This window comes from Desmodus rotundus, chromosome 1, assembly GCF_022682495.2.
Source record: "Desmodus rotundus isolate HL8 chromosome 1, HLdesRot8A.1, whole genome shotgun sequence".
Lineage (NCBI taxonomy): Eukaryota > Metazoa > Chordata > Mammalia > Chiroptera > Phyllostomidae > Desmodus > Desmodus rotundus.
Genome location: NC_071387.1, coordinates 120,356,672 through 120,373,831, shown reverse-complemented (window position 1 = coordinate 120,373,831; position 17,160 = coordinate 120,356,672). Strand labels below are relative to the sequence as shown.

At 57.8% G+C, this 17,160-nt stretch overlaps 1 protein-coding gene and 1 pseudogene across 4 annotated transcripts; both read right to left on the bottom strand.

Moving 5' to 3' along the window:
- Window positions 1–1,335: 1,335 nt before the first annotated feature.
- On the bottom strand, window positions 1,336–1,454 carry LOC112315070 (small nucleolar RNA U3; annotated as a pseudogene).
- Window positions 1,455–11,432: 9,978 nt separating this feature from the next.
- On the bottom strand, window positions 11,433–16,171 carry UPK3B (uroplakin 3B). Of its 4 annotated transcripts, none has more exons than XM_053930290.2 (6): window positions 15,971–16,171; window positions 15,693–15,887; window positions 15,184–15,424; window positions 14,263–14,342; window positions 13,322–13,451; window positions 11,433–12,859 (listed from the first exon to the last, which is right to left on the bottom strand). In XM_053930290.2, the coding sequence occupies exons 1-6, from the start codon at window positions 16,053–16,055 to the stop codon at window positions 12,700–12,702; spliced, it is 891 nt and encodes a 296-aa protein (XP_053786265.1). In that variant the 5' UTR covers window positions 16,056–16,171; the 3' UTR covers window positions 11,433–12,699. The 4 variants fall into 4 exon arrangements, with proteins under 4 accessions (XP_053786265.1, XP_024427051.2, XP_053786268.1 ...); XM_024571283.4 differs by having other exon boundaries at window positions 15,693–15,842; XM_053930293.2 differs by lacking the exon at window positions 13,322–13,451 and having other exon boundaries at window positions 15,267–15,424.
- Between the last annotated feature and the right edge of the window lie 989 nt (window positions 16,172–17,160).

Sequence of the window (17,160 nt, the reverse complement as noted above, 5' to 3'; positions counted from 1 at the left end):
GGGGGGTACCTCGCCCCCAGGGTGACCTTTCCTCCCCTAGCATATTGCTGGTCATGCGGTTTAGACACCCTGACCTTTTGTACCGCTGGCATGTCACTAGTCATTCGGTGGCCCTCTGAGAGGAGGAACATGGGCACTGAAGCTCGGCCTTACGTGACTCCCTTGCACAACACTTCCTTAAGCATCAAACCCTTGGGACCATGAGGTTCTCATCAGCATCGAAGGGTGCTGGAAGGAGAGCCTCCGGTCTGTTGACCACAGACACAGAGTTTTGGTCAAACCAGAGATAACATCCGGGCCTCAGTTGTGTTTCAGCTCCAGGCCCAGAGAAGCAGCAAGGCCAGGCGGGGTAACCCCGTGGCCGACATCAGGACCAGCTTCGAGGGCTAACAACCCCCCTGGCACTGGCCAGTCTATGGAGACCGTGACCCCGAGGAGACACACCTGCAAAGCTGATGAATATTCTATTGAGATCCTCCCCTGAGACCTGCAGATAGGAACCCTCGAATGCTGGAGACAAAGGTCTCAGCGAGGCTCTCTCTCTGTCTTTAGCTAACCCTAGCCTTTCCCCCCTCTTTCCCCAAAGCAAGTTTCTGTGGTTTTTTTGCCTTTCTTTCTCTTAACCTCCAAGGGCCCTTCCTTTTCCTCTGTAACTTGCTTCCAGAGCCCACACAGCCCAGCTGGCTTGCTTCTTCCATGGCTCGCTTCTACCCCTGTGACTTTCTAAATCAACTTTTGCTTGTATTTCAGTCTTGGCTCTGAATTCTTTCTTAGCCAAAACTCAAGGACCAAGGTACCACCTGGTGCCATTTCACCGCTAACGCATCTACATACACACATATATAATATGCTTATGTAATAGGTTTTTTATATTACATGTTGTATATATTAATCAATACATAGATTTACATTTCTTTCTCTCTACCTTTTGAAAAGTGGTTGAAAGCAGACATCATAAACTGGGAAGGGCTTGCTCCATCCTTTCGAAAGTATGCTCTTCCTCACTGACTCAGCATCTCCCCAGGTCCCCTGAGGTGGGCAGGGCAAGCATTGCTATTAATCTCGTTATGCTGATGAGAAAACCTGGCCTCCCCTGAGAGAGGAGCTCAGGCTCCGAGACTCAGGCCCCTGTGGGGCGAGGGATTAAGCTTCCTTTTCAGACAGCGGCAGGCTTCCTCACTGCCCCGCACAAGCTCTGCTTTCATTTTGCTATTTCTTCTCTTCCTGCGCACCTCTCACCCACCCCTGCCCCTCCTCAGTTTGCTGCGTGGACCCGTATCAGTTAGTTACCTGGGGCAGCGGTGACAGGCCGTCGCCTGTGGCACCAGACGCGGACCTCCTAAAGGGGCAGCTTTTGTTGCCTGAAACAGCTCCAGAGTGACGAAGGTGAAATGGGTGCTTTGAAAAAAATGATTTTAAGGAACTATAGAAATGATCCCTGAAAGTATAGCCTTAAAAAAATTGATTTGAGGGAGAGAGGGAGGGAGAGAAACACTGACTTGTTGTTCCACTTATCTGTGCATCCAGCAGTTGATTCTCGTACTCGCCCTGACCAGGCATCAAAACCTTGGTGCCTTGGGATGGTACCTTGACCAACAGAGCTACCCGTCAGGGCTACACGTGTGCTTTTGTTTTTCATAACAAGCCCCTCCCTTTCTCCCACACCTTAACGAGGTGATTTTTAGAAAGCACCTAGAGGACCACAGGATGGGGGCTGCTTGCGGAGGGAACTTTCCACCCCTGACCCCTGCCTCCAGGGAGGGGAGAGGGGCTGGAGTTTGGAATAATCACCAAGGGTCAAAGCTTTAATGAGGCCCCCATAAAACCCCCAAATACTGAAAACTAAAATACTGAAAAATGAGTCCTTTCCCTATTGATTTTGAATACCGTTTTTGTCATACGCCACAGGTGTGGGCAACCCTCCGTGTCCCCTCTCCCATCAGTATCAGGGAGCTCATGCCCGTAGCCTGCTGGGGCGCCAGCTGGCCCAGTTCCTCCCCTCAGGCACCCGTGTGAGAGCTTCTTCCCAGAGCCCAGGGCTCCAGGAGTCCTCCCTGGAGTTGCGTTCATCTTGGGGCTGCTGTGGGTGACCACAGGGGAGTCAGGCAGCTGGCAAGTTGCGGGGTGCTCCCTCCCGCAGTCCCGGACAAGGGCCTGGCCAGCTAGCCAGGGGTCTGGCCCCCACTCGGGGATAACAGTGTCGCCGGAGTAAGCCACTCCCAGGAGTGCCACTAAGTGGCAGAAATGACAACAGTGACAAGGGGACCAGGACAGACCCAAGGCCTAAGATCCCACCTCCGCCCAGGGCCACTTTCCTAGCCTGGGCCAACCCTGGGCTTTGGCACAAGCTCGGAGGGGACAGAAGCCATGAAAAGCGACTGTTGCTGTCACTGTCCTGGGCGAGTGGACACCGGAAGCCAGAGCTGCTCTGATTTAGGAAACAAACCCAAGGGGCATGGAGACATCCGTGCCCAGTGTGTGTGTGTGCACTCAGGTTAGTTTTCAGACTCTGATTCTCACCTTGGATCACCCATCGCTCCGTGAACCAGAACCAGGCCATTTTGGCCGTTGTAACTTGATGCTGTGGTTTGCTCTCCCACAGGATAAACAGTCCCTCACAGTCCTGGGCCACCACCAGTCCGCCCTCTCATTGTTTGGTGAAGGCCCCTTTTCTCCACATGACTCCCTGAAGGCAAGCATCAGGTCTATTTACTTCCCCACTATGTCCCCAGCGCGAGCCCGGGGTCTGGCACAATAGCTGTGCTCAGTAATTATCTTGCCTGCTCATATGGAACCCTTCCTGCTCTGTATACCTGGCCAGGCGGCCCATGGGCACGATCTTGTTCTACAGCATCAGGCTGATGACCAGGATGCCGTGGCTTCTGGGCAGAGGCCAGCTTCCACTGTGTCCTCTCTGTTTGGTCCAGATGTCCCCAGCCCCAGTGAGTCCCAGGATGCAGGGAGTGGGCCAAGGTGTTGGGGAGGGAGGGCATGCCAAGCCCCGGGGAATATAGTCTATTCCTAAGGACCTACCTTCCTGTGTACCTTTAGGGTGACTCACGGGACAGGGTGGGGCCCCCACTCACCCCCTCACGTAGGGCAGCTAGTGAAAGGCTCCCTAAGGCCCACCCAGCCCTGTGTCACCAAACAAGGCCTTGGCTCCTTGGCAACCATCACACCCTGTCCTTGGGAAGTGCACAGGGAGACACAGAAGTCTTCCCCACCCTTCCCCAGTGGAGAGAGGTCCCAGATCGATGGCCTGGGGCTTCGTCTGGGCAGAGAGGGGAACTGCAGGAGACCCGGTGTCTTCCCCCTCCACCAGCTTGTCCTTGGGCCACTCACCAGGCCCCACAGAGACCCATCTGTGCTAACATCAAGGGGGAAAACCTCATGGCTCACCAACCCTGCCCTGGGCCTGAATTTTTCTACTGCCCGATGGTTTGGCCTGTTTGTGCGTCCGTCACAACAGGCAGCTCACAACCTTCCCAGTCTAGTTAAAGCCTCATGCACATGGAATCATGAACCAGAAACTCTTTTAGCAGGTGAATGCCTCTTTTCAGTGAAATCTCAGAATTTCGAAGCCCTGGCTCATCCACGATCCGCTGAGCCTGCTGGCCGGGTCCTTCCTGCTCCGGGCCTGCATCGCTCCACCTGGACACTGGACAGTGGGAGGCCAGAACACTGAGACCTTCTCAGTTGTTACATTCAGTGCAACTGACACACTGTTCAGTGAGGGCCTGCTATGTACAGGACCGCTGTGGGCATGGACTGCAGGCAGAAGCTCTAGAGGAGAAGTGGGGGTTGGGAAGAGGGCATTTTATCCACTCACCCCTCCAGCCAGTCACCATGGAGCCCCTGCTCCTGGCCAGGTACTGTGCCAGGCTCTGGGGTATCTTGGGGAAAATAAACCAAGTCTGACATCCTGGTTGGGAGGGACAGAGAGTAAATAAACAAGTACAGGTACAACAGAATGTCTGGTAGTGATACAGACCTCAAGGAAACAAAAGCTAGGAGGTTAGTTATGAAGGAGGGGCTGTTTTAGGCAAGGAGATAATGGAACCCTGACAAGGTAACAAACATAACCTGAACGAACCAGGAGAGGGCTCACCACGTGACCACCCCTCCCCCCCCCGCCCCCGAGAGAGTGCTCTACTGGCAGCAGGGTCATCAGGTGCAAAGACCCTGGGGTCAGTTGCCTATTGCTATGTAACAAATGCCCCCGAAGCTCTGAGGGTTAAAATAGCAGCCATTCAATCATTTCTAACAATTCTGCAGGAGGGCTGGGCTCAGCTGGGTGGTTCTTCCGCTCTGCACAACATCAGCTGGGCTTGCTCAAGAGGCTATGTCCATCTGGGAGCTCAGCTTCATTCACATGTCTGGAGGGGCTGGAACAACTGAGGGCTGGCTGGACATCGTCTTTTCTCCTCTCCCCTCCCCTTCCTCTTCCCTCTCCCTCACCTCTCTCTCCCTTCCTTTTTCTCTCCATGAGGTTACTCAGCATTCAGCGGTCCAGCCTAAGCTTCTTTACATGGCGGCAAGAACTCCAAGAGGGCACAAATGGAAACTGACAGGCCTCTCAAGGGCTAGGCCTGGAAGTTGTGTGGCATCAGTGCAGCCCCAGAGCGAGCCACAGGCCAGCCCAGTTTCAAGGGGAAGGGTAGGGAGACGCCACTTGGAGGGACGTGCAGCATCTGCACAGGGGTGGGGAAAACACCAGGGTCACCTGTGGGCCCAAGCACAGAGCATCTCAGTGGTGGTGGGTTTGCAGGGGCCAGTGGGCTGGGGGGTTAATTAGGGAACAAGAAAAGGGGTAGAATGGTCAGCGAGGTCAAGGGGCAGCACAAGTGGCGTGGGGGCCCTGCAAGTTGCTGTCAGGACTTCGGCTTTGACCCTGGGAGAGATGAGAGCCAATGGGGGTTGGAGAGGAAGAAGGGTGTGGCCAGGATCCCTCAGGCTGCTGTGGAGAGAGCAGACTGGGGCTGGCGGGGGCGGGGTATTCATCTCCCGGGGCTGATGTAACACTGGACCACAAACAGAGTGGCTCAGAGAAAAAGAAATTTATCCTCTCACAAGGCTGGAGGCCAGAAGTCCAAAACCAAGTGTCACAGGGCCATTCCCTCTGAGGGCTTTGGGAAAGAACCCTCCCTTGCCTCTTCTTTCTTTCTGGTGGTTGAGGCCATCCTTGGGGCTCCTTGGCATCGCCCTAATCTTTGGCTTTGGCTTCACATGCTGTTCTCCTTTCTGTGTGTCTGTCTCTGTGGCCAAATGTCCCTCTTCGTATAGAGGCACCAGTCACATGGGTTTGGGGCCCGCCCTAATCTCAGTATGATCTCAACTGCAACGAGCCTCTCTCCAAACAAGGTCACACCCATCGGTTCCAGATAGACACGAGTTTGGGGGACACTTTTCAACCCAATACAGAGGGCAAGGGCTTTAGGGTGCCTCGTGAGGAGGCCACTAGACTCATCCAGGGGAGGGGCAAGCATGGTGGCAGCAAGGAGCCTCTCTAAATTCACTTTCCATCCCGACACGCACAGGAGGCCCCCTGAAGCTCAGACGCCCCCTGCATTAGAGTCCAGGTGGCTCGGGCCACCCCGTGCTGGACGCTGCCTACAGTGGTCCTGTCTGGGAGTGGAGGGTGGAATCCAGTCCTACCGTGTGCCCCCAGTACCCCTGTGCTCACCCTGGGAGAAGCTGGGGGATGTTCATAGGAGACCCTGTCCCCCAAGGCCCAGCTTAGGCCCCCTCCCTACTCTGCTCATCTCTCCTTACCGCTCACTCCAGCCCAGCCATCAAAGACCTTCCTAAAACCCAATTTGCCCACCTCTCCTGGACACCCTCCTCCAGGTGGTATTCAGGGATTTCCACACCTTGTGCCAGGCCATGTCTCCCCACTTTTGACACCCTCAGCTCCATATCTTCTCATCCTGGCCACCTGAGCCCCTCAACAAACCTGCTGTACTCAGATACCACCTCCTTCAGGAAGTCCCCCTGCTGCCCCCACACCCCAGCCATCCCCCCAGGCTAAGTCACATGCCTCCCCTGGGCTCCCCCTAACCCTAATCCTAACCTTACCCCTAACCCTAACCTGCCTTGTCACCCCCATCACAGGTCCCCTCCCTCCGTACTGTACTTTCTGTGCCCGGTTTTACCTGCACCCCCACTGTGCTCAGCAGAGGACCCCATGTGGAAGAGGCACCCACAGTTGTCCAGTGACCTGAGTCCACTCTCAGCTCCTGCCCTCCTTGCCTGTCCTCCCACCCTCAGCCCCTACCCCATCCCACCTGCCCTGGGAACTCTCCACCGCCCTGGTCCCACGGAGTCAGGGCTCCGACGAGGACAGGGCTTTGTGCACAGGGCTGAGCAGGCCAAGCTGAGCCTCGCGTTTTCACCAATTTCTCCTGTGGGCTTTGGGCCCCCTCCACGGGGGAGCAGAAGGAAGGGCCTGGAGGCGAGGAAGGGAGAGGCCAGGATGATTAATGGGACATTCCTCTCTGTCCCTTAGAGGGAGAAGTCAAGGAGAAGAATGGTTGTCACGAGCAACACATTCTTCCCTGTGGATAACTCTAGCCTGCGTCACCCGCAGGGAGTGGGGTTTCAGGGACTGGAGTATCTGAGCCAAAGGAGCCTTGAGATCTTCTCTCATTTTTTTTCAGGGAAAACAGGCTGGGGAGGTGGGCAGGGCTCACAGCAAATGAGGCATAAAGGGGAAACCCTGGGCTCCTGTCTCAGTCCTGGGGCTGCTTTCAGGGGCCAGGGACACCCCAGCGGAGACCAGTGTGTGGGAGAGAAGGGGTGGGCCAGGACATGGCTGCAGCAGCTTCGGGCTTCTCTGGCTACAGGGCAGAGAGAAGGCGGCCCAGAAGGCTGGGCCCAGGGCCCAGGGTGAGCAGCTCAGGGCCAGGGCCAGAGAGCAGGCCGGCTGCAGCCTGCACTCATCCAAGTCCGTTCTGAAGGCCTTAACCTGCCCAGGCCCTTTCTCATCTCCAAGCCCCTGTGCAAGCTGCCCCTGCTGCCTGCCTGTGGGCTCTCAGCGAGAGTGGTCTCCGTGCTGACCGCCTGCTCTGCGCACTCCACCCCTGTGAACACGCATGCCCATAACATGAACTGGTGGGTGACTGGTCTGACTGAACTGCCGTAGCAAATTGCCGCAGACCTGGCGGCTTAAACAACAGGAATTTCTTGCTAATAGCTCTGGAATCTGGAAGTCCAAGTTCAAGGTGTCGGCAGGGTTGGTTTCTCTTCAGGCCTGTCTCCCTGGCTTGTAGACAGTGGAGAGTGAGCCTGCCTCACTCTCCACCACAGGCCCAGTGCGGTAGGAGGGGCTCCAGGCGCCCAAGGAGGCAGTGGGCTGGGCAGGAGCTGGACAGGTCTTTCTGTGCCCGGGCTTCCTCCTAGCTTGGCAGAGAGGCCTAGCTCTGCAGCAGGGTCCTAATGTCACCTTGCTGGGGAGGGGATGGGAAGCCCTGAGGTGGCAGTCACTAATGGTCAAGGTGACAGCTTCGTCTTCCTCTGAAATAACACAAAATATCTCAAAGGAAAATATAAAACTCATTAATTGAGCATCTATACCTCAGCCCTGCCAGCCCCTCCTCTTGTGGCTGCTCACAGCAGCCGTGGGCGCCAACAATCACTGCGCCCACCCTGCAGATGTGAGCACTGAGGCCCGAGGGTGGGGTGTGACATGTCCAAGGGCTGATCTTTGGGGCCCTCCCTCTCTCCTACATTGGCACTGAGGACTTCCTAAAAGGCACACAGTCACAAACCCCAGCAAAACTCTGAGGAAGCATTTAATGAAAATTCTTTTATTATAGTGGAACTTGCCGGCCAACATAAGCTTCCCATGCTTCCAGGCATGGGGGACGGTTGCCATTCTTTCTGACAGCTCAGCTCCTGCCACACCCTCCTTCTGCATGGACACTGCCTTCCTGCCACGCGTCCCCAGAGCCAGCACTACCCGCGTGATGTCTTTGTGGGAGTCACAACAGGGTGTCCCTTCTCCAGGTGGACTCGGCCCTCACCACCCCTGAGCTCCCTGTGTTTGGTCTGTTTCTCACTGCAGCCGCCAGGCAGGCGCCTGCACCAGACAAGGAAATGGGTGCCATGGCCAGTCCGTTGTGGCCAGGGCCATGGCCACCATGTCCACCCAGCTCCCAGAGGTGACAGAGCCAGAAACTCGCATGATGGGAACGGGAAATGCAGCGTTCTTTTGCGCTGAGATTGCTGGCATGGCCTGCAGACTGCTCCCAGAGCCTCCGGGAGCTCCCCAATCTCCCCCAGAATATCCCTTTCCCACCCCGCTCTCCAATGTTGGTTCTTGCTGTTTGCAGCTGAGAATACACAAGGTGGAGGTGGGAGGGGGGATGGGCGGGGCTTGGGCCCCTGAGCCCCCCCTGATAGATGTCCTGTGCGTCCTGGGTGGAAGAGACCCTGCTTTCCCCAGAGACTGGACACCAGATTGCAGTTCTGCCCGGTTAGAAAGGGCTACGCAATGATTCGGCCAAGTGAGAGGAACAGCGAGTGACAGAGCCCACGACAGGCGATGCCAGGGCTCCTGTTTCCTCCCCTCCCCCCAAATTGTACTCCATGGAAAACGAGCCAGCCACCAAGGATCACATATTCTGTGATTCCATGTCTATGAAATGTCCAGAAAGTAGGTGAGGGGTTACCAGGGCCTAAGGGAGGCTAGGGAGGAATGGGGAGTGACTGGTTAATGGGTGTAGGGTTTAAATGGTTCTGAAGTTGATAGTGGTACGACTCTGTGAATACTAGAAACCATTGAATTGTACACTTTAAACAGGCATATTGAATTATACCTCCATAAAGCTGATATTTAAAAAATGCAAAATGCCTTTTATAAAACATTTAGTCAACAATGATTTATTAAGCTCCTCCCGGGGGCCGGGCACTGTACTAGCTCTGGGAGCGCCCTGGTGAGCAAACCAGACATGGTCAGTTTCTGCCCCCCTAAGTTCATGGTTTAGTGGGGGAGATGCAAAAGGCCACTGTTTGGAATGTCTACTTGCCAAATGGAAAATGTGCAGAGAAGGAGAAGAACACAGCTTAGGAGAACTGAGTGATGGGGAATGAGCATGGGGAAGGGGAGCAGAGCAGAAGTGTTCCAGCTGGCGAGGAAAGCAAGTGCAAAGGCCCTGTGGCCTGTGTGGCTGGAACATAGGGGGTGAGGGGTGGATCCTGGGGCCCCATGACTGAAATGTTGAGTCCAGACTGTCCTTGCAGTAGGAAGTCTCTGAGAGCATGAGCAATGGTGTGACACCATCGGGTTTACAATCTGGTCCCTCTGGGTGCCGGCAGGAGGGTGGAGGTGGGGAGCGGGAGCACCGATGTGGGGAGACCAGCAACAGGCGGCTCCTGACATCCCAGCAAGACACCCGGCTGCCTGGTTTCCACCTGCTGTCATTCTGGTTCCTTTGATTTTAGGTCTGATGAGTCATCTGCGAGTCATCACCCCCACAGTCATCGCTGTTTTTTCCTCTTTAACAGTGAACTTGTTTTTAATCACTGAGCCATTATGTTACGGGCCAATGGATTTGGAGACGCTTCCCCAAATACAGCCCTGGGGAAAATTTTAAATGCCATTTAATAAAAGAGTCTCTGAAACTCCATTGAATAAAAGACTCCAAAACACAGCTGTCACTAGGTGCTCTGCTCAGGGCTGTCATGAGCTGGCCCACGAAGAGCTGGGGTCAGCTGATGACCCCCCACTCTGGAGCATGACTGGGGCAGAATGCCCTGGCACAGCTGCCCGGGGCCCAGCGTGACCGCTCCTGCTGGGGAATGACCGATCCCACTGCCCCTGGCGTTGCGGATTCAGTGACACTCTGGCGTGCTTGCCAGCCCAGCCCTGGGGCAGAACACCCACGGTCACACAGGCTCACAGGGCGGGCTCCTGCTGACTGGGGGTGGCTCCCATCGTTGCAAAATATTAACAATTTGTTGATTTGCTTGTGGACTCACCCAGCTGCTAGGATGAGGTCCCTGGTTCTCCCTTCTGTGGGGATCTGCTGAAGCGAGCTGGGCTGAAATAACCACTCTCAGAACATGAGGGCCTCCGTTCTGCATTCATACCCATCGTCACATCAAAGACGTAGACAGAGCCTTCTCCTTCTGCCTCACCTCCCACATCTAAGAAGTCCCTGCTTCCTCCCGCCACCTCCTGAATATTTCTAGAATCCACCCCTTCCTCTCCAACCCTCTTTGTCTGCCCTGGTTCAGGGCTCATTTCATCTGCCTGAAGACCAGGACAGCCTCTTTCATTGGCCTTGCAGCCCCCAGTCCCTGCTGCCCCCCCACACCCCTCACCCCAGGCACCATCTGAGCCATCATGGGGCAAGATGGTTTCCTTTCTCCCTCCTTTCCTCTCTACTTGACTAACTTCCATTTGCCTCTCAAGACTCAGCTCAGAAATCGCCACTAGGAAGCCCCCTTGACCCTCCAGTGGGGTCGGCTGCCTCCACGGGGCTCTCCAGCCCCTTCACAGTCCTCACCCATAGGTTGTAATGCCTGCTTAGAGCCTGGTCGAGCCCTGGGAGGCCAGATGAGGTGAGAGCAGCCCCTCAGAGGGATGGGTGGGGGTCTGCTCAGAAACGAGGGGCAGCCCCAGGCATGCCCAGCACGTCACTGGGACTGTGCCTGGGATCAGCACAGATTCTGGCACTGAGAATGAGCCACAAGAGGGCCCTGGGACATGGAAGAACCTGGAGCGATTTCTGCTCCTGGCTAACCCTCCTCCCCTGTGAGGTTCATTCATGCTGTCCCTCCCCTGGGCAGGCCCCAAGCTGGGCACCCTGGACCTTGAGGGCCTTGTCATCTGGCATTGGAACCAGGTCTGAACGGGACAGCGTGAGATGGGCTATGCTGGGGGCAGCTGGGGAGGGTGAGGTTGGGGAGCTTTTAGCCCTCCTGCAATTCCAAGATGTCAAGAGGGACCTGGGCTCCAAAGCATTAGAACCTCAAAGGTGGCTGCCCAAAGGGGCTGGCTCCCATGGCCGGATGTTACCCAGGACACCAGGGCCTGACCTCTTGGCCGCATTTGACTCTGCTTCTGTCTGCATCTGGAGGGAGTCTTGTGGCTGGTGGAGGTGCAGGCAGAATAAGGGAAAGGCCACCAGGGCCCAGGCGTGTATGGGATTTGAAAGCAAAGACCCCCGTGAAGAGGTTGCCTGCAATAGAGCACTGCTAAATGCCCAGAAATGCTCAGTAGCTGGCTTCCTGGCCCTGCAATACATGGGTGGGTTTCCCTAGGGCCCGACAGGAGATGAGGGCACCCCCAAAGCATAGTTAGGACTAGCAATCAAGGTGACAGGCTCAGGGCACCCCTGGACCTGGTGGCAGGCAGGGCTGGGCAGAGCAAGGTCAGGCTGGGCCCCATGCACGCTCCTCTTCTGAAACCGGCACAGGCACTACTCAGGTGGAAAAGCCAGACAGCATTTATTTATCTCCAGAGAGGGGGTACCCCGCCTGCAGGCACTGCAGTCAGGCTAGAGGGGCCAGGGGACAGCGGGTGGGATAGCCGTGGACAGAGCACAGTGGGCAAGTCACTGAGTCTGTTTCTCCATCTAGAAAACGGTGAGGCCGTGTGGATTGACTGCTTATCGAAGTGGGGCCTGGAGCCCTGACCTCCAGAGATCCAGCTGAGTGGTGCTGCTCTTTGGCATCAGGTCACCTGGCAGGAGCGGCAGCGCAACCGCACCCTGCAGGTCCTAGAACGGGAGTGCGCATGCGGGACTGTTCGGCACGAGCTGTGGTGCGCTGGTCGCCCTCGTGTGGCCACAGAGGGTAACACCAGCCTTATGGGTAGATGGACGCTGGAGGAATGAAACCTGTCCTCCAGTGACTGGGGGTGGAAGGGTGATCGTGGACCCAAGAGCGCCCATTGGGGTGATTGTCTGAGGGAATGTGAGGCCCAGTATATGTGACAATCTGAGGGCGTGACAGCCTCCCAACAGTAACAGGTCACATCAGGACGTATTGTCATCTGAGGTCCAGAGCAGCGAGTGAGCTCCCCAAGGTCGGCCTGAGGCCGCATGTCTAACACTGTGCCTGGCATGCAGTAGGCACTCAACAAACGTTTGCGGAGTGACAGTGAGCAGGTAAGTGCAAGGGCCCTCTGTGTGTGCAGGGAGTTGGAAGTGGCGGCCCAAATCAGCGGCCAGACGGCCATAATGTGCACCTATACTCTGACCTTCTAGCCACACTCAGGAAGGGCCTGTGCCCAGGGACACTGAAGGCGCCTCTGAAGGCTTCACTGCAGCCCCAGCCACTGGCTGGTGGGTCAGAGACTGGGGAGGCTCTGGCCTCACACACCCATGGTGGTCCCGGTTCAGCTTCTTATGTCCACTCTAGGCCTCCACCTGGGGCCTGGAAGCTTCCAGTCAGGGTGGCCTGTCCATCCTGACTCACAGGAGGACATGCAGAGCAGAGGGAGGGAGGGAGGAGGGGGCTGGATGCCCAGCCTGACCATAGCCCTCACCCAAACTCCCCTACATACAACTTCAGTTGCCTGGAGAGAGCAGGAAATGGGAAAGCCAGTCAGGGCTGCTAGCAGTGGGATTTCAGGCAGGAGGAACTGTAGTGTGATGGGGGAGGGCATGCGGGTGCAAGGGCCGAGAAGGAGCACTCTACCCTTGTCTCTCCCTCCCCTCCCTTCACTGCCCCAGTGCCAGGCTCATAGGCAGGCTAGGGGCTGAGGCTGGGGAAGGGGTCCAGGCCAGGCTCGCAGCCCACGGGCAGGGTGGCAGCTTCGCTGGGCGGGATGTGGTGGGTCATGTAGCGCTTGCCCTTGAAGGAGCCAATCCGAAGCTGCTCAGGGGCTTCCTCGGGCCACCACAGGCTGGAGCTAGACAGGGAGAGGAGGAGCAGCTGTGTTACTGCTGGGTGTCCCCACTCCCGCACTCCTCTTCCTGCAGCCTCTGATCTCCCTTTCCTCTCTTCTAGAACAAGCTGGAGGCCTGCCTCCTCCAGGTGGCCACCCTGAATGCCCCGATGTCAATTCCCTGCAATGACAGAGGGCTCACGGAGAGAAAATGCGGCCCAGGACAAGGCCGAAGCAAAGGGCACACTGATGGAGAGGAGCAGAGCGAGGTGGCCCCTCCTCTGAACCTGTGGTCAGAGGAGCTGCTGGACCACATACCTCTCTGACCTCCCAGGGGAGATGCTCCGGGTGCAAATTCCCCGCACAGCCCTTCCGGGGACACTGCCCAGCCAAAACCACAGGTCAGGGAGGCCTTCCAGGTTCGGGGATCAGGGAGAGGGAAGGGGTTCCAGGTGGGCAAAGGGCCCTGGGCATGTCACCACTCACAAGCGCACAGTGGAGGCTGCCAGGAAGGCCAGGAGCAGCAGGCTGGCCAGAGAGGAGAGGATGGAGGTGATGACAATCATGTCACCATGTCGCCGTCCTGGCCACGTGTCGATGGAGCCCGGGGACTTCCCTGCACACACAGTGGCTGCTCTGAGGCTGCCCCAGGACCCCGGGGCGGTCGCCCTGTGCCCATGCTCACCCCCGAGGCCTGGCTGCCCCTTGTCCACAGCCTCCTGAGCCCACCCACCTCAGGTGGGCACCTGTGCCCTGTAGGCTGCACTGCCCATCGCTCCAGCCCTGACCTTCGTCTCACCTTCTAGGCTGTTCCCACCAGCGTGCCCACCCATGGCAGGCAGAGCGGCGGCAGACCTCAGGACTGGCCATGAGGCCGCCCTGCTCCCTGGAGCCCGGCATGCAAGGCCTTCAAACAACAAGCCGCCACCCCCACCCCCAGCTTCTGCGGCCTGTCTCCCAGGCGTCCCAACACCAGACATTCTGGCCTTCACACATGCAGTTTCTTCGGCCTGGTGACTCCTCCACGCTGGCTTCTCGGGGCCCTGCTGAGGGAAGCCTCCCAGAACCTGTGGCCCTGACTGACTCTGGCCTCCATTGTGCCCTGACCCTCCTTCTCCCCACGGCAGTGCTGGGCCCCGGGCTGCCACCCTGTAGGAGGGAAGGCTGTTTCTGCCCTCGACTGGGCTGGGGTCTGGACTCCCGAGAGCTGGCAAACATTTGGAGATGGACAGAGCCAGTGCCTCAGCCACATGCCCCACCCCCAGCACAAGGTTCTGTGTGGAGGTTCAGCCAGACTTGAATACTGCTACCCGGTCCCCATCCCATGGCAGTGACGGGAGGGGGGCAGCTGGGCATGACCATTTCGCCCAGGGTGGTGAGTCTACAGGGGATAGTCTGGAGCCAGAAAGTCCCCTCCCCAGCGCTACCTTGGTGGAGAGCGATGGGGTCGGACCACCTGGTCTCCGCCTGGGGTGAGCCCCTGGCGTCCATCAGGAGGAACTTCACCCTGGGGAGCGAGGAGGGATGAGGCTTGGAGCCCAGCTGCCCCAGGCAGGGCGCCCACTGCAGCCAGGCTCCGGGTGGCTCTTCTGGGCCAGGCTGTGAGTGTTGGCTCTGCAGGGTGTTTGGGTTGGGGGATCCAGGCCCCCCAGAGGAGACCCACTGGCCCTGTGGAGTCTCTGAAGCCCTGGAAGCCCCCCAGTAGAGGTGAGCACCCCAGGCAAAGGCCTAGGGAGGGAGGGGTGCATTCGGGGCACTGCACTCAGAGCCTAGGGTCACAGGAAGGGGCAGACTGGCACCGACAGTACCAAGGGCGGTGCAGCGGAGCTCAGGTTGTATCTTTGTGGGGTTGGGGAGCTCTGGAAGGTTTCTGAGCGTCAAGAGCCCCAGGCAGGTTGGCACTGAGGGAAGCTCGCTCTGGTGGCTGCTAGGGATGGAGGTCAAGCTGGGAGTGGGCCTGGGGCTGACGGGAGATGGGTCTGGCAGAGCTGGGTGAGAGGGCAGACGGAGGCAGTATGGAGGTGCTGGCCCCGCCCACACCATACCACCTGCCCTGTGTCCCCGCTGGTTCTCCCAGCTGGACTTGGTCTCCCTGAGGGCACCTGGCCTCATCCTGTGCCCTCCACAGCCCTGGTCTGGACACCTGCTTTCCCACCCTGGCACTCCCCTGACCTCGACAAGTCACTTGGAGCTTCTGTGCCTCAGTTCCTTTGCCCGACCCCCACCCCAGAGGAAGAAGTCAAGGCTTACAAATGGGAAGGGCCTGCTTCGCCTACAGTCAGGATGGGGCTGGGGAAAGGCTAGGGAGGACAAACCTCCCCTCCCAGGCTCCAGGCAGAGTGACCCACCTATAAGGTCCGGGGCTGGGGAGGGGGGCATTGCAGTGGGATGGCTGGTGGAGGTCAGCCAGGCAGTCGGGGTCATTGCCCACCCGCAGCACAGGGATGTGGCTGCCACCCACGGGATCCTCCTCGCAGGGCAGCTGGTCCAGGGACAAGGGCAGCGTCATGTAGTGGCCATCAGTAGTCAGCAGCTGTGGGGAAGCTGGGATCTCGGCCAGCGTCGTTGGGTTCTGGAAGTCCCTGGAGGCTGCAGGAGGCAGAGACACACAGACGGGGCTGGTGGGCAGGAGGAGCCAGGTCTTCTTTGTGATAACCCCTGTCTGGGTCCGAGGCCCAGAGGGCCCCTACGACCCAAAGCAGGCTCTGTCACCCTCTCAGAGCACCCTCTCCGTAAAGCCCAACTCCTAACCTATTCCCCGTTGTGGAAGGTCACAGGGAGGGAGGAGCCCCCAGAACCTGCAGCTGTGTGCAGCCTCCCACCACACCCCAGGCCCCACACCTGCGCTGTGACACACCATTGCTGAAGGCCACCACCAGCCAGACAGTGCTGGCAGCACTGGCGTGACTGTCCAGCACACAGCGCGGCTGCTCCAAGGAAAATGTGGTGGCCGTCACCTTCCCTTCCAGGTCCCAGGCGGTTATCTGCGGCGTGTAGGGGACCAGCTCTGCGGCCATGGAGATAGGCGTGAGGGTCCGGGGGGCTGCCCCTCCTGATCACAGGACGTGAGCTCCCCGGGTCCGATCACTCCAGCAGGTGCCCCACAGGTGTGTCCAATCCCTGGACCCCACTCACCCAGGTTCATGCAGGGCTTGGGCCAGCCCAGTGCCCCCAGCAGGAGCAGCAGCCACGGGCGAGGCTGCCTCTGGGAGAGCCCCATGACGGCCACCTTCTACCACATCCGCAGCCTGGGGCTGCTCCAGCTGCCCCCTGCCGCACCCCTCCCCCAACACCTTGGGCCTGGAGGAGCTGGTTAGTCCAGCTGCCAGGCTGGCCAAGGGCTGGAAAGACCTGAAAATGTAAACGTACCCCAACTCCTCCCCTCAGCCCAGCCCCCCATGGGGAGGGGACTGGGCAGGGCTCTAAGGTGGGGCAGGCCAGGGCTGAGGGGGAGGCCACTGGAGCCCAGAGTACCCCCCTCCCCCCCTCCCCCCACCCCCCTCCGCTCAGTTTAGGCCCCACCCAGCCTCCCAGCCTTGCAGCCTCCCATTCTCCCAGCCCTGGGGAGAACAAGTATCTGGAACCTTGGGCTCAGGGCCACATGCCTGAGATTCCTGCACCCCATGTGCCAGGAGACTCCCTCTGGCCCTCCATCCCCACCCAGGAGCAAGCCAGGGGCAGCTCCAACTTGTCCAGTTCCACCCACATCACGATCCCCCCACAACCTGTCCGGCTCCAGCCTTGTTACAGCGCGCTTGGCCCTGCCACCATCTCATGCCCAGCCCTCCCACCTCGAAGCCTCATCTTCCCGTGCTCCTCAGTTCCCTTGGCCAAAGGAAGAACTTAGAGAAAGGTCTGCAGAGCCCCTGATCGCCAACAAGCCCCCACGTACATTAATCACTCCCTCCAGTTCTCACTGCACATGCAGGTGGGCAAACGTAGGTTTACAGTTGTGACTATGTGAAAGTTTATTCTTATATTATTTTTTATTATTGTATATTTTCCATATGAACATACTTTTGTCTCACTCTGTGTGTACATATATATATTTTACTGATATAATTCACATATCATAAAATTCATCCTTCAAAAGTGCACAGCTCACTGGTTTTTAGCACATTCGCAAGGTTGTGCCGTCAACACCAATTCCAGAAACCTTCCATCATCCCGAGAGAACACACAGCTCCCGTGAAAAGTCACTCCCCCTTCCCTCCTCCCTCTGGGGACCACTAACCTTCCTGCCTGCGTGGATTTGCCTATTCTAGACATTTCATATAAAGAGAATCACACAGTACGTGGCCTTTCGTGTCTGGCTTCTTTCACTT